The sequence below is a fragment of the Ranitomeya imitator genome, chromosome 2 (genome assembly GCF_032444005.1).
Source record: "Ranitomeya imitator isolate aRanImi1 chromosome 2, aRanImi1.pri, whole genome shotgun sequence".
Taxonomy (NCBI): domain Eukaryota; kingdom Metazoa; phylum Chordata; class Amphibia; order Anura; family Dendrobatidae; genus Ranitomeya; species Ranitomeya imitator.
The window spans coordinates 51,703,633-51,730,408 of record NC_091283.1 but is presented as its reverse complement, the minus strand read 5'-3'; the positions used below and the strand labels follow the sequence as shown (position 1 = coordinate 51,730,408).

General features: G+C 48.2%; 1 protein-coding gene across 1 annotated transcript in view; it reads right to left on the bottom strand.

Annotated features, from left to right (window-relative positions):
• Nucleotides 1–24,727: 24,727 nt before the first annotated feature.
• The window catches only part of LOC138661796 (cytochrome P450 2C11-like), a 33,875-nt gene continuing 31,826 nt past the window's right edge, over nucleotides 24,728–26,776 (bottom strand). The window contains exons 3-4 of the mRNA XM_069746720.1: nucleotides 26,601–26,700; nucleotides 24,728–24,949 (exon numbers count right to left, since the gene is read on the bottom strand). Of these exons, the coding sequence (XP_069602821.1) occupies nucleotides 24,768–24,949; nucleotides 26,601–26,700 (282 nt within the window). The 3' untranslated portion in view covers nucleotides 24,728–24,767. The remainder of the gene's footprint in view (nucleotides 24,950–26,600; nucleotides 26,701–26,776) is intronic.

Below are 26,776 nucleotides of genomic sequence, written 5' to 3'. Positions count from 1 at the left end.
CGCCGATACCGATACCCGATCCCAATGCAAGTCAATGGGACCAAAATATCGGAATTAAAATAAACCCTTTCTTGCCTTGTAGGTTCATTCTACATGAAGGAAAACAACTAAGAATAATGTAGGATGTATTGTGGGAGGTGGCGGAGACATTAAAGGCAATGAGGTTTAGCCCAATCAAATAGAATAGCATGTTTTTTTTTTTTTTTAAGACGTTCGGAGTGAAAAAGATATTGAGTATGTAAATTTTTTTTTATTTTGTCAGTTATTGATGTTTCACTATTCCACGCCCTTCCCCTTCTTTTTTTTTCTTTTTTTTTTTACTTTTCCCACACTTTCATCTTCATCATCATCAGCATCTTTGACATCAACTTCTTCTTCACCTTATTCATCTTCTTCTTCATCTTCTACCTATTTTTTTATTTTATTACATTCTTCATATTCATTTTATTCAACTATTATTATTCTTCCTATTCTACATATTCTATTTATTCCACTGTTATTATTCTTCCTATTCTACTTCTTCATCATATTCTCATTTGTGACAGGCATTCCCGTAGTTGTTATCTATAAAAGTTGGAAGATTACACCTTCCGTTCTGCCAGTCACAAAAGTTACATTTGTCCGCGTTCAGTTTGGCCTGCAGCATCAGGCTTTATCCAGGGGCACCACGAGGAGGAACGGACTCACCCCCATACACTGCTTAGTCTTCTTCTGCATATAATTTAGATAATATCTTTTGCTCTGATATTAAGTCTTATGCTTAATGTTCTTCTGCTCTTTGTTCTGCAGCCTCTTGTTCTTCTGCTTCTCGGTCTTCCATGTCGTCGTCTCCAGGGTCGTCGTCTCCAGTGTCGTCATCTCCGCCGTCGTCGTCTCAGCCGTCGTCGTCTCCGCCGTCGTCGTCGTCGTCATCGGGGTGGTCTTCTGGGTCGTCGTCGTCGTCATCGGGGTGGTCTTCCGGGTCGTCGACTTTAGGGTCTTCAACTTGGAAATGTAGCAGAAGGTACAAGAAGGCTGAGAAAATGCCAAGAACCAGCTGATGGAACTGGAACTCGGATGGCTACCCGAAGGTTCAAGAGCCTATGGAACTACCGAGGACCAGCTGACGTTACTGGAACCCGGTTACTAAGCAGGAGGTACCCGTGCTAAAAAGCACTACCAAGGACCGCCTGACGTTGGCGGAACTCGGATACCCAGAAGGAGGCACCTAAGCCAAAGGCTCTGCCCGGAACCAGCTGACGGTACTGGAACCAGGATGGGGAGCAGAAGGTACAAGAGCAAAAGACACTGCCGAGAACCAGCTGACGGTACTGGAACCCGGATGGGTAGCCGAAGGTCCAAGAGCCAATGGAACTACCGAGGACCAGCTGACGTTACTGGAACCCGGTTACTAAGCAGGAGGTACCCGTGCCCGAAAGCACTACCAAGGATCACCTGACGTTGGTGGAACTTGGATACCCAGAAGGAGGCACCTAAGCCAAAGGCTCTGCCCGGAACCAGCTGACGGTACTGGAACCAGGATGGGGAGCAGAAGGTACAAGAGCAAAAGACACTGCCGAGAACCAGCTGACGGTGCTGGAACCAGGTGGTGGACCTGAAGGTCCACAGGAGAGGAGAGAACAGCTAGGCCGCGAGGCAGCCGCAGTTACCGAACCCCAACAGTCCTACAGGGGGAGCTGGGCCTACTGGCACTACAGAACCAGCCTTGACTACCAGTTCACGCAGCCCACATAGGAAGCTCCTAAACTGGAGACACCCTGTAGTTGGCTAACCCGACCGCACCACGACGGGGCAAGCATAGGCGTCTCAGTGAGCTTGACACAACCCGGAAACAGCTGGCGGTGCTGAAACCAGGCTTGGCACGAGGGAGTACCTGTGTCAAGAACACTGCCGAGAACCAGCTGGCGGTGCTGGAACCCAGATGCGTTGCCCCAGTGTGCAAGAGCCAATGGCACGACCGAGGACCAGCTGACGGTGCTGGAACACGGTTACTAAGCTGTAGGTGCCCGCGCTTAAAAGCACTACCAAGGACCGCCTGACGTTGGCGGAACTCGGATACCCAGGAGGAGGCACCTAAGCCAAAGGCTCGGCCCGGAACCAGCTGACGGTGCTGGAACCAGGTGGTGGACCCCAAGGCCCACAGGAGAGGAGAGAACAGCTAGGCCGCGAGGCAGCCGCAGTTACCGAACCCCAACAGTCCTACAGGGGGAGCTGGGCCTACTGGCACTACAGAACCAGCCTTGACTACCAGTTCACGCAGCCCACATAGGAAGCTCCTAAACTGGAGGCACCCTGGAGTTGGCTAACCCGACTGCAACACGACGGGGCAAACATAGGCGTCTCAGCGAGTTTGACACACCCCGGAAACAGCTGACGGTGCTGAAACCAGGTTTGGCACGAGGGAGTACCTGTGACAAAAACACTGCCGAGAACCAGCTGGCGGTGCTGGAACCCAGATGCGTTGCCCCAGTGTGCAAGAGCCAATGGCACGACCGAGGACCAGCTGACGGTGCTGGAACCCGGTTACTAAGCTGTAGGTGCCCGCGCTTAAAAGCACTACCAAGGACCGCCTGACGTTGGCGGAACTCGGATACCCAGGAGGAGGCACCTAAGCCAAAGGCTCGGCCCGGAACCAGCTGACGGTGCTGGAACCAGGTGGTGGACCCCAAGGCCCACAGGAGAGGAGAGAACAGCTAGGCCGCGAGGCAGCCGCAGTTACCGAACCCCAACAGTCCTACAGGGGGAGCTGGGCCTACTGGCACTACAGAACCAGCCTTGACTACCAGTTCACGCAGCCCACATAGGAAGCTCCTAAACTGGAGGCACCCTGGAGTTGGCTAACCCGACTGCAACACGACGGGGCAAACATAGGCGTCTCAGCGAGTTTGACACACCCCGGAAACAGCTGACGGTGCTGAAACCAGGTTTGGCACGAGGGAGTACCTGTGACAAAAACACTGCCGAGAACCAGCTGGCGGTGCTGGAACCCAGATGCGTTGCCCCAGTGTGCAAGAGCCAATGGCACGACCGAGGACCAGCTGACGGTGCTGGAACCCGGTTACTAAGCTGTAGGTGCCCGCGCTTAAAAGCACTACCAAGGACCGCCTGACGTTGGCGGAACTCGGATACCCAGGAGGAGGCACCTAAGCCAAAGGCTCGGCCCGGAACCAGCTGACGGTGCTGGAACCAGGTGGTGGACCCCAAGGCCCACAGGAGAGGAGAGAACAGCTAGGCCGCGAGGCAGCCGCAGTTACCGAACCCCAACAGTCCTACAGGGGGAGCTGGGCCTACTGGCACTACAGAACCAGCCTTGACTACCAGTTCACGCAGCCCACATAGGAAGCTCCTAAACTGGAGGCACCCTGGAGTTGGCTAACCCGACCGCACCACGACGGGGCAAGCATAGGCGTCTCAGCGAGCTTGACACAACCCGGAAACAGCTGACGGTGCTGAAACCAGGCTTGGCACGAGGGAGTACCTGTGACAAGAACACTGCCGAGAACCAGCTGGCGGTGCTGGAACCCAGATGCGTTGCCTATTAAAGATTGTCTTCCTAGAGCCCCAACTAGCGGTGTTGGAGCTAAGGGTAAGCAGGGGGAGCAGGGTGTAGGCCGAAGCCTGCACTGGAGGCAGCTTTGTGTCTGCGTTGCGTTTGCAGGACACTTTGCCGGCTACACAGTGGGGGAACAGCTGGCGTTGCTGAACCCAACTAACACAATGGCGTGTGTTTTTCTCTGTGCAGCTAGCACTTGCGGTCAAAAACTAGCGATGTTAGAGCCCGTGTTTAAGCAGGAGGAGGAGGAGAGGAGCAGAGTGTAGGCCGAAGCCTATTTGAACCAATTTCAAAGGAAACCTTTAACCCCCCCTCAGGTGTTACAAAGTACAAGAGACACACCTTGTGCAGTATTAATGCTGCACAAGTGAAAGGTTGCTCTATTAATTTGTCTACTTGCACACGCTGAATGAAAGACGTACACAATTTAGCCCATTCTACAGTCAAACTGTAGTGGATGCGTGACTTGGCTTTTTAAGGAGACGCAGCACAGGTGTCCCAAATAACGCCTTGGTGCTTGGCGCAGCTTCCTGAGCGTTGTTATTTGCTGTACAGGAGTCTGCGCTCTTGTGTTATCCCTTGGCAATGCCCTGTTAGAGCTGCCCGTCTTATGACCTCATTTCATGTTGGCCGGTGCGGTTAACGATGGCCATAAATCCCAGACCCACAGTGCCTTTTCATAAAGTCACACTGCGGTGCTGTGATTCGTGGCCTTGAGCAGTAAATATTTTGGCCGCTCACACACGTCCTTACACCTGCTTTAGACTGGGCGGCCTCTGCTGATCCCTTCTCGCATGCCGCGGCCATGAGGCTGCAAAGTCTGAAGAAGGCGGAAGGAGATGAGTTAAGACAGGTGAAGATATGCACTGCTCGTGCCCATCAATCACACCCTCGCAGTCAAAATAAGACAACGAGGAGCATTGTTTCAGGCAGGGCGGACGCACAGGCGCAACAAGCCAACCAATGATGTCAGAAGACGGGAAGCGCTACCAAGGGGGGTGCTGCGTATCATTAGAAAGGAAAGTCACACCTCAGGGACAGTGGAATGGTCTCAATGAGACACATTTTGTACGTTTTGAGTTCCACGTGGGCAAGGACAAAAAGTCAGCCACCTTGTACAAATGCAGCAGTACTGCTGTACTAGGTGGCTGTTATACATAGAAACACCTGGGGGTGGGGGGCAGGCTCCCTTCAATTTCAGTTCATGTGCCTGCGTGGCGTTTGCAGGACACGTTGCCAGCTACACAGCAGGGGAACAGCTGGCGGTGCTGAACCCCACTAACACATTGGCTGGTGTTTTTCTCTGTGCAGCTAGCATGTCCGGGCAGAAACTGGCGTTGTTTGAGCCCAGGGTCAGCAGGAGGAGGAGAGGAGCAAAGTGTAGGCCGAAGCCTGCACTGGTGGCAGCTTTTGTTCTGTTGTGCCAGCGTGGCTTGTGCTGGACACGTTGCCGACTACACAGCAGGGGAACAGCTGGCGTTGCTGAACCCCACGAACACATTGACTGGTGTTTTTCTCTGTGCAGCTAGCAGTTCCGGGCAAAAACTAGCGGTGTTTGAGCCCAGGGTCAGCAGGAGGAGTAGAGGAGCAGAGTGTAGGCCGAAGCCTAGTTGAACCAATTTCAAAGGTTACCTTTAACCCCCCCCCTCAGGTGTTGCAAGGTACAAGAGCCACACCTTGAACAGCATTAATGATGCACAAGTCAAAGGTTGCTCTATTTAATTTTGCTCCTTGCACACGCTGAATTAAACACGTACACTATTTAGCCCATTATACTGTCAAACAGTAGTGGAGGCGTGACTACTAGTCTTTTTAAGGAGACGCAGCACAGGTGTACAAATTTACACCTAGGTGCTGTGCGCAGATTCCTTACCGTTGTTATTTGCAGTACAGGAAACTGCGCTCTTGTGTTATCCCTTGGCAATACCCTGTTAGTGCAGGCCGTCTCATGACCTCATTTCATGTTGGCCGGTGCGGTTAACGATGGCCATAAATCCCAGACCCACAGTGGCTTTTCCTAAAGTCACACTGCGGTGCTGGGATTCGTGGCCTTGTGCAGTAAATATGTTCGCCGCTCACACATGTCCTTACACCTGCTTCAGACTGGGCGGCCTCAGCTGATCCCTTATCGCATGCCGCGGCCATGAGGCCGCACAGTCAGAAGAAGGCGGAAGGAGGGGAGTGAAGACAGGGGAACATATGCACTGCTCGTGCCCATCAATCACACCCTCGCAGTCAAAATATATGAGACAACGGCGGGCGTTGTGTCGGGCAGGGGGGACGCACAGGCACAGCCAGCCAACCAATGATGTCAGGAGACGGGCAGCGCTAACAATGGGGGTGCTGCGTGTCATTAAAAAGGAAAGTCACACCTCAGGGACATTGTAATGGTCTGTAATGAGACACATTTTGTACTTGTTGAGTTCCACGTGTGCAAGGAGAAAAAGTCAGCCACCTTGTACAAATGCAGCAGTACTGCTGTACAAGGTGGCTGTTATACATAGAAACACCTGGGGGGGTGGGGGGCAGGCTCCCTTCAATTTCAGTTCATGTGCCTGCGTGGCGTTTGCAGGACACGTTGCCAGCTACACAGCAGGGGAACAGCTGGCGGTGCTGAACCCCACTAACACATTGGCTGGTGTTTTTCTCTTTGCAGCTAGCATGTCCGGGCAGAAACTGGCGTTGTTTGAGCCCAGGGTCAGCAGGAGGAGGAGAGGAGCAAAGTGTAGGCCGAAGCCTGCACTGGTGGCAGCTTTTGGTCAGTTGTGCCAGCGTGGCTTGTGCTGGACACGTTGCCGACTACACAGCAGGGGAACAGCTGGCGGTGCTGAACCTCACTAACACATTGACTGGTGTTTTTCTCTGTGCAGCTAGCAGTTCCGGGCAAAAACTAGCGGTGTTTGAGCCCAGGGTCAGCAGGAGAGGAGCAGAGTGTAGGCCGAAGCCTAGTTGAACCAATTTCAAAGGTTACCTTTAACCCCCCTCAGGTGTTGCAAGGTACAAGAGCCACACCTTGTGCAGCATTAATGCTGCACAAGTAAAAGGTTGCTCTATTTGTTTTGCTCCTTGCACACGCTGACTAAAACACGTACACTATTTAGCCCATTATACTGTCAAACAGTTGTGGAGGCGTGACTTGTCTTTTTAAGGAGACGCAGCACAGGTGTCAAAATTTGCACCTAGGTACTGGGCACAGATTCCTGAGTGTTGTTATTTGCTGTACAGGAGTCTGCGCTATTGTGATCCCTTGGCCATGCGCTGTGAGCGCTTCCTGTCTTCTGACCTCATTTCATGTCGGCCATTGCGGTTAGCGATGGACATGAATCCCAGACCCACAGTGTGTTTTCAAAAAATCACACTGCGTGGCTGGGATTCGTGGCCTTGTGCAGTAAATAGGTTTGCCGCTTACACATGTCCTAACACCTGCTCCAGACTGGGCGGCCTCAGCTGATCCCTTATAGCCTACCACGGCCAGGAGGCCGCACAGTCTGAAGAAGGCGGAAGGAGATGAGTTAAGACAGGCGAACATATGCACTGCTCGTGCCCATAAACCACACCCTCGCTGACAAAATAAATATGACAATGAGGGGCGTTGTTTCTAGTAGGGTGGATGCACAGGCGCAGCCAGCTAACCATGATGACAAAAGACGGGAAACGCTACCAAGGGGGGTGCTGCGTATCATTAGAAAGGAAAGTCACACCTCAGGGACAGTGGAATGGTCTCAATGAGACACATTTTGTACGTGTTGAGTTCCACGTGGGCAAGGAGAAAAAGTCAGCCACCTTGTACAAATGCAGCAGTACTGCTGTACTAGGTGGCTGTTATACATAGAAACACCTGGGGGGTGGGGCCAGGTTCCCTTTAATTTCAGTTCATGTGCCTGCGTGGCGTTTGCAGGTCACGTTGCCGGCTACACAGCAGGGGAACAGCTGGCGTTGCTGAACCCCACTAACACATTGGCTGGTGTTTTTCTCTGTGCAGCTAGCACTTCCAGGCAAAAACTAGCGGGATTTGAGCCCAGGGTCAGCAGGAGGAGGAGAGGAGCAGAGTGTAGGCCGAAGCCTGCACTGGTGGCAGCTTTTGTTCTGTTGTGCCAGCGTGGCTTGTGCTGGACACGTTGCCGACTACACAGCAGGGGAACAGCTGGCGGTGCTGAACCCCACTGACACATCACCTAGTGTTTTTTCTGTGTAGACAACACTTCCAGGTGGCAACTGACAGTGTTGAAACCCAGGGAATCAAAGAGGAGCAGAGTGTAGGCCGAAGCCTGCAGTGGAGCAAGTTGAAAGGGAACCTTTAACCCCCCCCCAGGCATTTGTTGCTGAAAGAGCCATCTTGTACAGCAGTAATACTGCACATGGAAAATGGTGGCTCCGAAAATTATGCTCCTTGCAAACGCTGAAGTACACACTCATATAATGTGTCCCCTCACACCGTCAAACCATCCCGGAAGTGGGACTTTCCTTTGTAATGTGACACAGCACAGCCGTCATTCCAACCCCCTTGGTGCCGGGCGCCACCTCCTCAACGTTGTTTGGTTCTGTCATGGAGCCCGCGCTGTAATGTTATCCCTTGGCCATGCACAGTTAGCGGTGTCTGTCTTCTGACATCATGTAGGTGTCAGGCTGGCAGTGCCTGTGCGTCCAAGCTGCCCGAGATCCAACCTTGCAGTGTCATCTAATGTAGTCCCACTGCGGGCCAGGGATCCATGGGCATGCGCAGTGCATATCATCGCCTCTCACTCACCTCCTTCCTGCTTCTTCAGACTGTGCGGCGTCACGGCCGTGGCATGCTATTAGGGATCAGCTGACGCCGCCTAGTCTGAAGAAGCGTGAAGAAGGGGAGTGAGAGGCTAGTATATGCACTGCGCATGGCCATGGATACCAGGCCCACTGTGGGATCACATTAGACGACACTGCGAGGTGTGATTTCGGGCAGCGTGGACGCACAGGCGCAGCCAGGACGACAACAAATGATGTCAGAGGACTTGCAGCGCAAACTGTGCATGGCCAAGGGATAACATAACAGCGCAGGGTCCATGACGGAATCAAACAACGCTAAGGAGGCAGCGCACGGTGCCAAGGAGGTAGCAATGACGGCTGTGCTGCGTCACATTACAAAGGAAAGTCCCACCTCCGGGACGGTTGGACGGTGTGAGGGGACACATTACATGAGTGTGTAGTTCAGCGTTTGCAAGGAGCATAATTTCAAGAGCGACCTTTCCCTTGTGCAGTATTAGTGCTGCACATGATGGCTCTTTCAGTAACAAACGCCTAGGGGGGGGGGGACAGGTCCCCTTACATTTTAGTTGTGCCAGCGTGGCGGTCGCATGACACGTTGCCAGATACACAGCTGGGGATCAGCTGACGTTACTGAACCCCAATAACAGAGGAGCGACTGTTGACTGTGCACACAGCACTTCCAGGCACCAACTGGCGGTGTTAGAGCCCAGGGACAGCAGGAGGAGCAGATTGGAGGTATTGCCGCACACACAGCTGGGGATCAGCTGACGTTACTGAACCCTAATAACAGAGGAGCGACTGTTGACTGTGCACACAGCACTTCCAGGCACCAACTGGCGGTGTTAGAGCCCAGGGACAGCAGGAGGAGCAGATTGGAGGTATTGCCGCACACACAGCTGGGGATCAGCTGACGTTACTGAACCCCAATAACAGAGGAGCGACTGTTGACTGTGCACACAGCACTTCCAGGCACCAACTGGCGGTGTTAGAGCCCAGGGACAGCAGGAGGAGCAGATTGGAGGTATTGCCGCACACACAGCTGGGGATCAGCTGACGTTACTGAACCCCAATAACAGAGGAGCGACTGTTGACTGTGCACACAGCACTTCCAGGCACCAACTGGCGGTGTTAGAGCCCAGGGACAGCAGGAGGAGCAGAGGAACAGAGTGTAGGCCGAAGCCTGATTGGAGCAAGTTGAAAGGAAACCTTTAACCCCCCCCCCAAGACGTTTGTAGCTGAAAGAGCCATCTTGTGCAGCACTAAGGATGCAAAAGGAAAAGGTTGCTCTTTTAATTATGCTCCTTGCAAACACCGAAGTAAACACTAAAAATGTGTCCCTTTATACCGTTCAACCGTTCCGGAGGTGCGAATTTCCTTCGTAATGGGACACAGCACAGCTGTCATTCCTATCCCCTTGATGCCGTGCGCTGCCTCCTCAGCATTGTTTTAAGCTGTCACGGAGCCTGCGCTGTTCTGTTAGCCCTTGGCCATGCCCAATTAGCGCTGCCTGTCTTCTGACATAATTTGGTGTCAGGCTGTCAGTGCCTGTGCGTCCACGCTGCTCCAGATCCCACCTCGCAGTCTCGTCTAACGTAATCCCACTGCGGGCCTTGGAACCATGGGCATGCACAGTGCATAACCTCGACTCTCACTCCCCTCCTTCCCTCTTCTTCAGACTGTGCGGTGTCACGGCCGTGGCATGCTAGGGATCAGCTGATGGCGCACAGTCTAAAGAAGGCGGAGGGAAATGAGCGAGAGCCCAAGGGGAAGATATGCACTGCGCATGCCCATGGATCCCAGGCCCGCAGTGTGACTCAATCAGAAGACACTGCGAGGCGGGATCTCGGGCAGCGCGGCCGCACAGGCGCAGCCAGCCTGACACCAAATTATGTCAGAAGACAGGCAGCGCAAATAGGGCATGCCCAAGGGATAACAGAACAGCGCAGGCTCCGTGACAGCTTAAAACAACGCTGAGGAGGCAGCGCATGGCACCAAGGGGGTAGGAATGACGGCTGTGCTGCGTCACATTACGAAGGATAGTCCCAGCTCCGGGACGGTATAACGGTATCAGTGAACACATTTTATAAGTGTTAAGTTCTGCGTGTGCAAAGAGCTAAAAAAAAAGAGCTACCTTTTCCTTGTGCAGCATTACTGCTGCACAAGATGGCTCTTTCAGTAACAAACGACGGGGGGGGGGGGGGCGGGGACAGGTTCCCTTACATTTAGGTTGTTGTGCCAGTGTGGCGGTCGCAGGACACATTGCCGGCTACACAGCTGGGGATCAGCTGACGTTACTGAAACCCAATAACACTGGGTCGTATGTTTTTACTGTGCAGCCTGCACTTCTGAGCCGCAACTGGCGGTGTTGGAGCAAAGGAATAGCAGTTCAGGTGGTAGAAAGATGAACACAGCAGGAGACCTGGATGACACCCAATTACTTAATCAGGCAGAGGAGTGGCAAATTCCTGCGAGATCCAGGCCTGGTTCATTTTCAGGAAAGTAAGCCGGTCAACGTTATCGGAGGATAGTCGCATGCGACTGTCTGTTAGTACACCACCTGCGGCACTAAAGACACGTTCCGATAAGACACTAGCCGCAGGGCAAGCCAGCACCTCCAATGCATACTGGCTTAGCTCTGGCCATGTATCCAGCTTAGAAACCCAAAACTTGAACGGGGAAGAGCCGTCTGGGAGTACAGTAAGAGGGCAAGCCATGTAGTCTGTCACCATCTGACGGAACCGTTGCCTCCTGCTGACTGGAGCCGCCGGTGATGGTGTAGACATTTGGGGCGGGCACACAAAAGTGTGCCAGAGTTGTGCCATACTGGGCTTGCCTTGGGCAGAGGCACTGCTTCTGCTCCCTCTTTGGGCAGAGCCTCCCCCACTGCCTCGACGCACTGAGCTGCTTTGTAAAGCACCAGCAGCACTCCTCTCAGTTGGACAGGAGAAGATGATGGAATTCACCAGTGTGTCGTGGTACTCCCACAATTTACGCTCCCGGGTCAACGCAGGGATGAGGTTTTGGACGTTGTCCCGGTAGCGAGGATCGAGGAGGGTGAACACCCAATAATCAGGCATGTTGAGAATGTGGTCGATGCGGCGGTCGTTTCTCAGGCACTGCAGCATGAAATCCACCATGTGCTGCAGAGTGCCAACTGGCCCAGAAACGCTGTCCCCTGCTTGAGACATGATCTCTGCCCGCTCGTCATCACCCCACCCTCGCTGTACACACTGACCACTGGACAATTGTGTCGCTCCCTCCTCTGGACGGAGCTCTTCCTCCTCCATTGACTCCTCCTCATCCTCCTCAAAAATTGGCCCCTGCGTACCCCTTTGTGAGGAACCACGTGGCGCTGACTCTCCAGAAGCTGATGGAAAAGGTGACTCCTCATCTTCCACCTCTTCCACCACATCATCCCTTAACCCTTGCAAAGTTTGCTGAAGCAGGCAGATAAGGGGGACAGTCATGCTGACTAGTGCATCATCTGCACTTGCCATCCACGTGGAATAATCAAAAGGACGCAAAACCTGGCAGACGTCCTTCATAGTGGCCCACTCTGTGGTTGTGAAGTCTGATCGGCGCTGACTGCGACTTCTTTGCGCCTGATGCAGCTGGTACTCCATAACTGCTTGCTGCTGCTCACACAACCGCTCCAACATATGTAACGTGGAATTCCACCGGGTAGGTAGGTCACATATGATGCGGTGTTCCGGAAGGCGGAATCGGCGCTGCAGAGCAGCAATGCGGGATCTGGCCAAGCTGGAACGCCGCAAGTGAGCACACTCTAGGCGGACCTTGTGCAGCAGGGCATCAAGATCCGGATAGTCCCTCAGAAAACTCTGCACAACCAAATTGAGCACGTGCCAGACATGGGATGTGAGTGAGGTTGCCAAGGGCCAAAGCTGCCACCAGATTTCGGCCATTGTCACACACTACCATGCCTGGCTGGAGATTCGCTGGCAGTAACCACACATCGCTCTCCTGCTTGATGGCATTCCAGAGCTCCTGCGCTGTGTGGCTTCGATGCCCCAATGAAACTAGTTTCAAGACGGCCTGCTGACGTTTGGCCACAGCTGTGCTCATGTCGGTCATAGGTAAACGTTCACGGGTCCATGTGGAGGTGGACTGTGACGGATCCTGCAGAGAGGAATCAGAGGAACTGGTGTAAGAGGAGGAGTCGACGCGTACAGACTGGATTCCTGCAATCCTTGGAGTGGGCAGGACACGTCCTGCGTCACTCACACGATCTGTACCTGGCTCAACAACATTAACCCAATGGGCAGTGAGGGAAACATATCGCCCCTGTCCATGCTGACTGGTCCACGCATTGGTGGTGAGGTGGACCTTGCTACTGACGGCGTTCAGTAGCGCATGTTTTATGTTTGCCTCAACATGCCTGTGCAGGGCAGGGACAGCCTGCCTGCTGAAGTAAAAGCGGCTGGGCACCTTGTACTGTGGGACTGCCAATGCCATCAAGTCACGGAAGCTGTCAGTCTCCACCAGCCTGAACGAGAGCATTTCCAGGGACAACAGTTTGGCAATGCCTGCATTCAGAGCCTGTGCTCGGGGGTGGTTGGCCGAGAATGCCCGCCTTTTCTCCCATGCCTGGACTACCGATGGCTGTAGAGTAGACTGGGAGTGTGAGGATGACTGGGAAGGTGGTGCTGTGGGTGGAATTACACTAGGTCTCTGGACAACAGTGGAGGAAGAGGCAACACGAGATGAAGAGGTGGTAGCTGCCGCTGTTGGTTGGCCTACGTCTTCACTGTGTTTCTGTAACTCCACCGCGTGCCTGTTCCGCACATGTTTCCACATATTTGTGGTATTGAGGTTGCTGACACTTTTACCTCTTTTTACTTTCTGATGACACAGCTTGCATTTGACAAAACAAATGTCATCTGCAACTGTGTCAAAAAAGGACCAGGCACTGCAAGTCTTGGGAGCGCCCTTTTTGGCTTTGGAAAGAGACAGGCTCCTAACGGGTGCCAAAGTGGAGGCTACAGGCTCCGCAGTCTTCCCCCTCCCTCTCCCTCTTTGGCCCGTAAGGGGAAGCTCTTCCTCAGAGCTGCTCCCACCACCTTCCTGTTCCTCACGCCACGATGGGTCAAGGACCTCATCATCTCCACTACCCTCTGCCACCAACTGCTCCTCCTGGGTAGTCTCGGCAGCACAGTACGCATCAGAAAGCGGCACCTGAGTTTCATCATCAGATGCGTACTGCGCTGTGGTCACCGGAGGCACTGGCCCACCTGCCTCTTCAGAGTCAGAGAGATAAAGCTTTTGGGCATCACTGCACACTGCCTCTTCTTCCATTTCTCCAATGCTGCTTGGCTGGCCCCCTGTTTCCAAGCCAAGAGATTCAGAGAACAGAAGTAGAGACGGCTCCTGTCCTGGGCTCTCTGACTGCCTGGCCAATTTAGCAGGTGGTGAAGAGACAGATGGCTGCTCTCCAGTGCTCTGTGCCTGAGAGGATGTGGCACTAACTGAAGTCGATGCCGAGGCGTTAGCTGCCATCCACCCGACAACGGCTTCAATTTGGTCTTCACGTAGCAGCGGTGCACGGCGCTCTCCGACAAAGCTGCACATGAAGGACTGTTCCCTGCTGAAACTGAGTGACGACGAGTCACCGGCGCCCGCAGCAGGCACAGAATCACCACGTCCTCTCCCTGCTCCTCTCCCTGCTCCGCGCCCACGCCCACGTGCCTTACTCCCTGCCCTCTTCATCTCGGTTGACAGATAAAGATAAGCAGAAAAGTACTAAGGCCTTAGTGTGCTTATTCCTGAAATGCTCCTCCTAACAGGTGTAAGAAACACTAATGTTGTAAATTGTGGACTAAACTTTATTATTTTTCAAATGTGGCCTACACAAGTGTTAAGTTGTGTTTGGTGAACTTAACTTTTTTTTTGGTGCAGATCGGGCTACAGAGCTAGTTTAAATCACACGGAGACCGTGTAGATAGCCGTAAACGGCGCTGCAAGGCCAAAAAACCCTCCTCTCGGTTATCCTATATAGTGTTTTTCCACTATTTAGCTGGATACGAGTGGAAAGACACTAATAGGAATTTTTTTTTTCAAATTTTAAACTGGCTGCACTATTTGAAAAAAAGGAAATTGTTTTCCAAGGTATGAGGCAGTAACGCACCCTGAGCTGAATCCAACCGGCTATGGCTGCACACAGACTACAGGGCGAGCTGCGCTCACACAGAGACCGTGCAGACAGCCGTAAACGGCGCTGCAAGGCCAACAAACCCTCCTCTAGGTTATCCTATATAGTGTTTTTCCACTATTTAGCTGGATACGAGTGGAAAGACACTAATAGGAATTTTTTTTTTCAAATTTTAAACAGGCTGCACTATTTGAAAAAAAGTAAAATTTTTCTCAAGGTATGAGGCAGTAACGAACCCTGAGCTGAATCCAACCGGCTATGGCTGCACACAGACTACAGGGCGAGCTGGGCTCACACGGAGACCGTGCAGACAGCCGTAAACGGCGCTGCAAGGCCAAAAAAACCTCCTCTAGGTTATCCTATATAGTGTTTTTCCACTATTTAGCTGGATACGAGTGGAAAGACACTAATAGGAATTTTTTTTTTCAAATTTTAAACTGGCTGCACTATTTGAAAAAAAGGAAATTGTTTTTCAAGGTATGAGGCAGTAACGCACCCTGAGCTGAATCCAACCGGCTATGGCTGCACACAGACTACAGGGCGAGCTGCGCTCACACAGAGACCGTGCAGATAGCCGTAAACGGCGCTGCAAGGCCAACAAACCCTCCTCTAGGTTATCCTATATAGTGTTTTTCCACTATTTAGCTGGATACGAGTGGAAAGACACTAATAGGAATTTTTTTTTTCAAATTTTAAACAGGCTGCACTATTTGAAAAAAAGTAAAATTTTTCTCAAGGTATGAGGCAGTAACGAACCCTGAGCTGAATCCAACCGGCTATGGCTGCACACAGACTACAGGGCGAGCTGGGCTCACACGGAGACCGTGCAGACAGCCGTAAACGGCGCTGCAAGGCCAAAAAAACCTCCTCTAGGTTATCCTATATAGTGTTTTTCCACTATTTAGCTGGATACGAGTGGAAAGACACTAATAGGAATTTTTTTTTTCAAATTTTAAACTGGCTGCACTATTTGAAAAAAAGGAAATTGTTTTTCAAGGTATGAGGCAGTAACGCACCCTGAGCTGAATCCAACCGGCTATGGCTGCACACAGACTACAGGGCGAGCTGCGCTCACACAGAGACCGTGCAGACAGCCGTAAACGGCGCTGCAAGGCCAAAAAACCCTCCTCTAGGTTATCCTATATAGTGTTTTTCCACTATTTAGCTGGATACGAGTGGAAAGACACTAATAGGAATTTTTTTTTTCAAATTTTAAACAGGCTGCACTATTTGAAAAAAGTAAAATTTTTCTCAAGGTATGAGCCAGTAACGAACCCTGAGCTGAATCCAACCGGCTATGGCTGCACACAGACTACAGGGCGAGCTGGGCTCACACGGAGACCGTGCAGACAGCCGTAAACGGCGCTGCAAGGCCCAAAAACCCCCCTCTAGGTTATCCTATGTAGTGTTTTTCCACAATAGAGCTGGAGACTGGTGGAAAAACACTAATAGGAAATTTGAGAAAAAATGTGCAGCAGGCTGCACTAAGAGCAAAAAAGGACAACTGTGTGAGGCAGTGTGAACCCCCCCTGAGCTGAATACAACAGGGTATATGGCTGCACACAGACTACAGAGTGAGCTGCACACACACACACACAGAGACCTTGCAGAACGCTGTTAAAACAGTGCTGCAAGGCAAGAGCAAGGTGAACAGTGAAGAACACACAGCGTTTTGCTAAATTAGCCTTTGGAAAGGAAAATAAAGCAATTAGCTAGCTCGACTGGCCCTCAGTTAGAACACAGCGTCCTGTCCCTAACTGAAATCACAGCAGAGTGAGCGCAAAATGGCGGCAGCGTTTTTTATAGTGCAGAGTGACATCATTTCAGCAGCCAATCCAAGCCTTGCCAGTACTTACATGCCCACCATGCTAAACAGGATGTGCCCACACTTCCAATCATTCCTCATTGGCTGCTGCGTTCAGTTTGAATTCTGGGAACTTCCGATTCCGGTATCCGATACGCGGGAAGTATCGGAATTCGGTATCGGAATTCCGATACCGCAAATATCGGCCGATACCCGATACTTGCGGTATCGGAATGCTCAACACTATTCATGACTGATGTGGTGATCCCAATTCTTATGCATACACTTTTTCTTTTTGGTAGAGTTCCTGTATACAATGGCACTTAGTATTGTGGATTTTTAAATGAATGCTCCAGATTCTATGTAGCAGGTTTGGTTCCATGTAGTAGAATTATTGAGCTCTGATCTGCTCCCATATTTCTCTAGTAAGCTCGGTTCTGCTCCTTTATGTCTGTAGTAAGCTTGATCCTGCTCCCTTATCTGTGTAGTAAGCTAGGTTCTGCTCCCATATCTCTGTAGTAAGCTCGATTCTACTCCCATAGCTCTTTAGTAAGCTGGGTTCTGTTCCCATATCTCTGTAGTAAGCTCGGTTCTGCTCCTATATTTCTGTGGTAAGCTTGGTTCTGCTCCCATATCTCTGTTGAAGAACACGGTTCTGCTCCCATATCTCTGTAGTAAGCTCGATTCTACTCCCATAGCTCTTTAGTAAGCTGGGTTCTGTTCCCATATCTCTGTAGTAAGCTCGGTTCAGCTCCTATATTTCTGTGGTAAGCTTGGTTCTGCTCCCATATCTCTGTTGAAGAACACGGTTCTGCTCCCATATCTCTGTAGTAAGCTCGATTCTACTCCCATAGCTCTTTAGTAAGCTGGGTTCTGTTCCCATATCTCTGTAGTAAGCTCGGTTCTGCTCCTATATTTCTGTGGTAAGCTTGGTTCTGCTCCCATATCTCTGTTGAAGAACACGGTTCTGCTCCCATATCTCTGTAGTAAGCTCAGTTCTGCTCCCATATCTCTGTAGTAAGCTCAGTTCTGCTTCCATATCTCTGTAGTATGCTCAGTTCTGGTCCCATATCTCTGGAGAAAGCTCTGTTCAGCTTCCAGCTTCCATATTTCTGTAGTAAGCTCAGTTCTGCTCCCATATTTCTGTAGTAAGCTCAGTTCTGCTCCATATCTCGGTAGTAAGCTCGGTTGTGCTCCCCTATGTCTGATGTAATCTCGGTTCTGGGTCCATACAGTCATGGCCAAAAGTATTGACACCCCTGCAATTCTGTCAGATAATACTCATTTTCTTCCTGAAAATGATTGCAAACACAAATTATTTGGTATTATTATCTTCATTTAACTTGTCTTAAATGAAAAAACACAGAACAGAATGAAGCAAAAAGCAAAACATTGATCATTTCACACAAAACTCCAAAAATGGGCCAGACAAAAGTATTGGCACCCTCAGCCTAATACTTGGTTGCACAACCTTTAGCCAAAATAACTGCGACCAACCACATCCGGTAACAATCAATGAGTTTCTTACAATGCTCTGCTGGAATTTTAGACCATTCTTCTTTGGCAAACTTCTCCAGGTCCCTGATATTTGAAGGGTGCCTTCTCCAAACTGCCATTTTTAGATCTCTCCACAGGTGTTCTATGGGATTCAGGTCTGGACTAGTGTTGAGCATTCCGATACTGCAAATATCGGGTATCGGCCGATATTTGCTGTATTGGAATTCCGATACCGAGTTCCGATATTTTTGGGATATCGGAAATCGGAATCAGAAGTGTTCCCAGTCATCTTCGGCGTGTGCAGTGCGTATGGTTCCCAGGGTCTGGAGGAGAGGAGACTCTCCTTCAGGCCCTGAGATCCATATTCATGTAAAAAAAAGAATAAAAATAAAAAATATGGATATACTCACCCCTCCGACGAACCCTGGCTGTCACCGCTGCGAGTGTTTGCCTCCGTTCCTAAGAATGCAGTGAGTGAAGGACCTTCGATGACGTCACGTGAGCGGTCAGGTGACCGGTCACCTGACCGCGACGTCATCGAAGGTCCTTCACTCACTGCATTCTTAGGAACGGAGGCAGACGCTTGCAGCGGTGACAGCCAGGGGCCAGCGGAGGGGTGAGTATATCCATATTTTTTATTTTTATTCTTTATTTTTTACATGAATATGGATCCCAGGGCCTGAAGGAGAGTTTCCTCTCCTTCAGACCCTGGGAACCATCCAGGATCACTTCCGATATTTGTGTCCCATTGACTTGCATTGGTATCGGGTATCGGTATCGGCGATATCCGATATTTTTTGGATATCGGCCGATACCATCCGATACCGATACATTTGAATATCGGAAGGTATCGCTCAACACTAGTCTGGACTCTTTGCTGGCCACCTTAGAAGTCTCCAGTGCTTTTCTCTCAAACCATTTTCTAGTGCTTTTTGAAGTGTATTTTGTGTCATTGTCCAGCTGGAAGACCCATGACCTCTGAGGGAGACCCAGCTTTCTCACACTGGGTCCTACATTATGCTGCAAAATTTGTTGGTAGTCTTCAGACTTCATAAAGCCATGCACACGGTCAAGCAGTCCAGTGCCAGAGGCAGCAAAGCAACCCCAAAACATCAGGGAACCTCCGCCATGTTTGACTGTAGGGACCGTGTTCTTTTCTTTGAATGTCTCTTTTTTTCTCCTGTAAACTATGTTGATGCATTTGCCCAAAAAGCTCTACTTTTGTCTCATCTGACCAGAGAACATTCTTCCAAAACGTTTTAGGCTTTTTCAGGTAAGTTTTGGCAAACTCCAGCCTGGATTTTTTATGTCTCGGGGTAAGAAGTGGGGTCTTCCTGGGTCTCCTACCATACAGTCCCTTTTCATTCGGACGCCGACGGATAGTACGGGTTGACACTGTTGTACCCTCAGACTGCAGGGCAGCTTGAACTTGTTTGGATGTTAGTCGATGTTCTTTATCCAACATCTGCACAATCTTGCGTTGAAATCTCTTGTCAATTTTTCTTTTCCGTCCACATCTAGGGAGGTTAGCTACAGTGCCATGGGCTTTAAACTTCTTGATGACACTGCGCACGGTAAACACAAGAACATTCAGGTCATTGGAGATGGACTTGTAGCCTTGAGATTGCTCATGCTTCCTCACAATTTGGTTTCTCAAGTCCTCAGACAGTTCTTTGGTCTTCTTTCTTTTCTCCATGCTCAATGTGGTGCACACAAGGACACAGGACAGAGGTTGAGACAACTTTAATCCATGTCAACTGGCTGCAAGTGTGATTTAGTTATTGCCAACACCTGTTAGGTGCCACAGGTAAGTTACAGGTGCTGTTAATTACACAAATTACAGAAGCATCACATGATTTTTCGAACAGTGCCAATACTTTTGTCCACCCCCTTTTTTATGTTTGGTGTGGAATTATATCCAATTTGGCTTTAGGACAATTCTTTTTGTGTTTTTTCATTTAAGACAAATTAAATGAAGATAATAATAACAAAGAATTTGTGTTTGCACTCATTTTCAGGAAGAAACTGAGTATTATCTGACAGAATTGCAAGGGTGTCAATACTTTTGGCCAGTCAATACTTTTGGCCATGACTGTATCTCTGTAGTAAGCTCGGTTCTGCTCTCTTATCTTTGTATTAAGCTCGGTTCTGTTCCCATACCGTTGTAGTAAGCTTGTTTCTGCTCCCATATCTCTGCAGTAAGCTCTGTTCTGCTCCCATATCTCAGGAGTAAGTTTGGTTCTGCACCCATATTTATAGAGCAAGCTCTGTTCTGTTCCCATATCTATTTACCAGCCTGTTTTTAAAGCCTGTTATCTTTGCTGCTTTAATGCAATGGCCAGAGATAAGCAGGGAAAATAAGGGCCCCTACCTTGTAATATGGGGGTGTTTTTCATATGCAGGGATAGGATGACTGTTTGCAATTGAAGGAAACATGAATGCGGCCAAGTACAGAGATATCCTATATGAAAACCTTTTCCAGAGTGGTCTGGACCTCAGACTTGGCCGAAGGTTCACCTTCCTACAACACCATAAGCACACTGCTAAAATAACAAAGGAGTGGCTTCAGAACAACTCTGTGTCCATTCTTGACTGGCCCAGCCAGAGTCTTGACCTAAACCCAATTGATCATCTCTGGAGAGACCTGAAATGGGCTATCCACCAACGCTCACCATCCAACCTGATGGAACTGGAGAGGATCTGTAAGGAAGAATGGCAGAGGATCCCCAAATCCAGGTGTCAAAAACTTGTTGCATCATTCCCAAGACAACTCATGGCTGTACTAGCTTATAAGGTGCTTCTACTCAATACTGAGCAAAGGGTCTGAATATTTATGACCATGTGATATTTCAGTTTTTTTTTTTTATAAATTTGCAAAAATTTCTACATTTCTTTTTTTTCAGTCAAGATGGGGTGCAGAGTGTTCATTAATGAGAAAAAAATTTACTTTTTTGAAATTACCAAATGGCTGCAATGAAAGAAAGAGTGAAAAATTTAAAGGGGTTTGAATACTTTCCGTACCCACTGTATATCCCATTCTGGCCCCATATGTCTCCATCCTGCCCCAGACCCAATATGTTCTCCTGTCCTGCCACCAGACCCCAAATGATATCCTATCCTGGCCCCATTATTCTCCCATCCTGTCCCCATATGATAAGCCATTCTGGCCCGATATGTCTCCATCCTTCCCCCATATGTTTATCCCATCCTGGCCCCATATGTTCAAAAAAATCCTGCCCTCATATGATATACCATCATGGCACCATGTGTTCTCCCATCCTGCCCAAAAGCTCCATATGATATTCCATCCTGGCCTCATATCTTTTCTCATCCTGCCCCCAGGCCACATAGGATCTACCATCCTGACACCATACAAAAAAATTGAAAAAAACATTTCTCTTTACCTGGCTCCAGTCCAGCAGCGTCCTCTTCCTCATCCGTTTGAGGTGCAGACGTCAGCTGCCAGCCTCCTATTAGCTGGCTGCTGTTAACTATTAATGTCAGAGCCAGCACTAGATTTTTGTGGACCTCGGACAAAGGAGTCTTAGTCCCTTTAACACATATCACGATTCATGATGCACGGATAAGAAATATAGGTATAGTACAATGCCAAAGTAGAAGGAAAAAAGAGGGAGACCGGCATTTCCAGCGACAAACAGGGTTAAAAAACTGATGTGTTTCTGGCGTACAGGACACCCTTAATCATAATAAGAGGTCAAAGATTTCACTTACTTCTTACATTACATGAGTAATATCAATTGTAGTATCAATATTAAATTTTACTCAGAAACTGGCGAATTCTTGCAGCACGCAATACGTGTTCTGAAGGGATTCATAAGTCTGCAGTCAGAGTGTGTTAGGGCTAGCGGAACGCACCAAATAATAAGACAGATAGAGTATGGTGCGTTCGCAGCCCGGGGTCCACCGTGCAGAGATGGAACCTGCTGCCAGGTAATGACGGACTATATGGCGGTACTCATAAGTATACACACGTGGGTTAAACTTCACCCAGCGTGAAGGAAGCGATCCTGTTGCGTCACAGGACCACGGTGCCGCACATAGAGCGCGAGCAAGTAGTCAGCGAACTCAAGCCCAACTAGGATTGAAGTCCGATTAGACCCTTGCTGGCACAACACCGCAACTGGGTGTGTAAGGAAACCATATAACAATATTAAGGCACAAGAGTGCATGCGGTGCCGCACTGACGAACGCCACTAACCACCCAGGCTTGGGTAAGGAAAGCACAAAGGAAGTGCACGGCGCCGTACTGGCGGTCACAGCAACTGGACGCTGTAATGTGTGATTCGTGCAGTAGGATAAGTCGGGCGCTAGATAGCAGCCATACACCTTCCGCGAACAGACATTCAATAGGGTAGGGGTATCCAAGGACGACTTGCACTCACAACATACACACATTACCAATTGTACACTAGCGCATGGCCGTGCGGTCATGCGCAGTTTATATAGTTGCAGCACAGGAAGTGGCCACAGAAACTTTGCCCTTCCGAGACCTGCCAAGAGGACCAATGGAATGTGCTGCAGAGCCTGAGCACATGACCCTCGATCTCCAACGGGAGATCTTGCCCTGGGCATGCTCAGTGTGTGCAGACAAGGACTTAGTCCCAGAGAAGTCCGCTCGCTGCTGACCAGCACTGGCTTTAATGGCAGAAGCTGAAGAAGCAGCAGTAACTCTCTGTACAGAGTGAGACTGAGCAAGACGCTGGGACCGACGTCCCTGCTGAGCAGGCTCCACTGTGGCTGGATAAGAATGGGAGACCACAGCGGAGATGGCTCGAGATTCCCCCTGTGCAGAAGCGGGAACTCGAGACCTAACAGAGTGACTGCAGACTTTTCATTTTAGACTGGACAGTATAATCCCCCATACAGTTTTATGGGCACCACATAGTCCCCTATACAGTAATATGTGTACTACATAGTGCTCCATACGGTATTATGGGCACCATAGAGTGCTCAACACATTATTATGGACACCACATGGTGCTCCATACAGAATTACGTGCACCACATAGTTTTCATACAGAATTTTGCTCATAACATAGTCCTCCATACAGTATAATGGGCCACATATATTGCTCTTTTCAACATATAATGGCCCCCACATAATGCTCCATACAGTATAATGGCCCCCACATAATGCTCCATACAGTATAATGGGCCCTATATATTGCTCCATACAGTATTATGATCCCCATACATTGCTCCATGCAGTATAATGGACCCCATATATTGATCAATATAGTATAATGGGCCCTATATATTTCTGTACATACAGTATAATGGCCCCATATATAGCTCCATACAGTATAATGGCCCCATATAATGTTTCATACTGTATAATGACCGCATATGTTGTTCCATGTTCTATAAAGACCCCATATATTGCTCCATACAGTATAACGGCCCAATTTATTGCTTCATACAGTATAATAGCCCCATTTATTGCTCCATACAGTATAATTAGGTCCATTCATTGCTACATACAATAAAAAAAATCAAATACTCACCTCTCGCATTCCCAGCTGGCCACTGTTCTGATACCTCAGTGCCTTCTGACTCTCAGTACTGCTCAGCACAGACAGCACCCTGTAGTGACATCATCATGCCCACTGCTGTGAGACATCATAGTCAAAAGATGCGGAAGAGACCAGAGCTACAGGCTATGAGGAGAGGTGAATATTGGAGAGGGGGCAAGTGCCAGCGCTGGTACCAGGCACCCCCGACTTATGGATACCATACCGTGCCAGTGCATGGCAATAAATTTTAATTCAATGTGCGTCTCAGGACGCATTTTGAGTTAGTGAGCAAATGGCTGAATCTTGCTTCTGGGGCCCAGTGAGAAGGGGGGCACAAACTGGGCCTCTTTTCTTGAACCAGAAACACATGGGCTACTTGCACAATGAACAAGTCTGTAGGAACCTGTTCACACACCACCAAGAAACTTGAAGACACAAAAGAGCACAGTGAGGTCAAAAATACTCTGTTGTATAAAAAAAATCACAATAATAGGCAAGTGCTAGTCAAAAGATGGAAAAAAACAGGGTATTTAGTTGATAGGGGATACTTTTTTTGCAAAAAAATGTATACTAAGCTGCTCCACCAATCGTCAAGGTATACCCATATAGAGCAGTCCTACCTATTATATGTAATCCCTATCTGATGTATTTAAAAACCTGATCACCTGTATAGTACCTGTATAAGCAGGGTTCAGAGAGGGAATTTTTATGTGACCAAGCTGGATGGAACAGCTGAATGCAAATGACCCATTAGGAGTGGTGGACTCCCTAGTCTTGTAGAAACAAGAGAACAATTACAGAACCAGAAACACATGGGCTACTTGCACAATGAACAAGTCTGTAGGAACCTGTTCACACACCAACAAAAAACTTGAAGACACAAAAGAGCACAGTGAAGTCAAAAAAACTCTGTTGTTAAAAAAAAATCACAGTAATAAGCAAGTGCTAGTCAAAAGATGGAAAAAACAGGGTATTTAGTTGATATGTTTTTTTGTAAAAAAATGTAACATAGTAACATAGTTAGTAAGGCCGAAAAAAGACATTTGTCCATCCAGTTCAGCCTATAAAAAATGTATACTAAACTGCTCCACCAATCGTCAAGTTATACCCATATAGAGCCTCTTTTCTTGCCAAGCCCCATATGCCAGAAAGGACAGTAATGCCCTGATGGCAAACCTTGGGTTTGTATTATGGAAATATGCAAAACAGATGTGTAGCTTGTCCATGTGGATGAGGCCTACATTTTTGGCATGAGATAAATCTTGACCTAGTTCTTTGATCAGACACTGATTTATGTGCATTGACACAAATTTAAGAAAAAAAATATTTTTTTTTTTTTTTGAGTTAAAGAAAAACTATTGCCAATAAAGACTGGTAAGTATTAGTAATTTGATTATAATTTATTTGGAACTTGGAAATGCCAAAAGTAGAAATAGATGTAATAAAATAAAAAAAAAAGTTTGGAATCAATTAATGAGGGATGAAGGCCAACTCATAATATTGAGGATAATGTCCAAATCCACTTATTGTAGGTGTCAAGTCTAGTTCATCTTTGTCCACAGGTGACCGGAGGTTAAAGTTCTGTAGAATGGTGGTGAAAAACAGGAAGAGCTCCATCCTTGAAAGATTTTCTCCCAGACAGATCCGTTTTCCTGGAAGGTAAAGGAATAATTGAATAAATCAACAACTTGCTGTATGTACACCTAAACAGTTTTAGATCTCATAAGTAAAGGTTAAAAATGTGACAGTGCAAAAATAAAAAAAAACGAAAAACTAAATTTATACATTACTAAATACATTTTTTAGAGCTATTGGGGCTGTTTTTTTTTTCTTTGATTACCTATGTCTGGATAGCTGTAAACTCCTGATGTTAAAATGAACATTTTACACGTCAAACTGATGAGTGAGAAAGCTCATGAGTAGAGATGAGCGGATTGCTTTGAGCGACCCCAGTCCATGGTCCATGTCAATAGTCTCTGGCCATGGAAAGGACCTGTGTGAATTTCCTTACCCTCTAGTATCCCAGGCTCAGCTTATGATTACTGGGCTGACAGATGTTATCTTTGCAGCACAGGTCACCTGAGATCAGGAAGTTTTTCCAGTCTTGGAAGATAGTTTAGGCAATTTTGTTCTGCTATTAATTAACTTTCTGACTTACTTGCCAACATTTTAAAGCCTAAACCAGGAACATTTAACATCTTGCTAATACCAATCTTCCTTCTGTCCAGAAAAAGGCTAATTTCTACTTTTGGGTTAGGTGTCTATAATTCACTTAGATTCTAGACTTTCTTCACACGTCGGTATATAACACATACGTGAAAAAAACAGTACTAGTGCCATCAGTGTTTTCCATTGGCGTGTCTTCCACGTGTCCATTTTTATCATCAGTGCGGCCATCGGTGTTTTTCCGCTATAGATAAAGGAAGAAAGAAATTTCAAAGTTTCTCTTATACTTAGCAATGTTAAACACGGACAGAACACGGATGGCGCATGGATTCCATCTGTGTGCTGTATGTTTTTTTTCATGGACACATAGGCTTGCATTGGTCTTTGTCATGGCTTGCTGCCAGAAAAGGACCATAGGTTATATTGGGTACGTGTGAGATTCGTGAGAAAAAAGCGGATGCCACATATTCTGGAAACATGAACATGTGAAACTGACTTTAATTTGGGTTTATATGTGGTTTTGGATACATTTTGGACTTGTTTTCCTTTTGTATTTGCTGATCCATAAAATGATATTGAGTTATCACTCTTATAACTTGAGTTATTGACCTTGTAAATCCCATAAATTGTTCAGAATTATCCTTCATCTTCTTATTGAAAAGTTCACTTTTTTAATGCATCTTCATGTAACTTGAATCATTTCATAAAAAAACAATGCTTATGTATTTATATGGTATCATTATTTTTTGCAGGAAATTCATTTGCTTTGGAAAGAAACATGACACAATGTCAAATACGGTACTTGTTGAGGTAATGAGCTAAAATCCTGGGTCAAGAAGAGTAGGAGATGCAAATTAAAGCAGATATTGATGGAGTCTATGAATGAGGATTTACCCTCTAATAAATCAGAAGGCACAAAAATGATCTTTTACTTTGTTTTGGTTGCATCTCTTGGTTTCCAAACGCACAGGGTCAACTAATCCAGTCTAAATTGTTAGCAATAACTACAAAATATTTAAGCCCATTTCAAATCATCAACCCACCCATAACTATAAAGGACTCAATCCTGTTAATACTCAACGTTTTAGCTTTTACCTGAAGAAAATGGCATAAATCCATCGTTCCGACTAAACTTACCATTTTCATCCAGGAAATGTCCTGGATTGAACTGATTCGGGTATCTAAACTGTTTCGGATCATGGAGAACAGAACTGAGCATTGGGAAGACACTGGTACCCTAGAAAAACAATAAAATTACATAAACATTAACTATTACAACCATTTTTGTAAATTAATTTTTGGGACTCCTAATA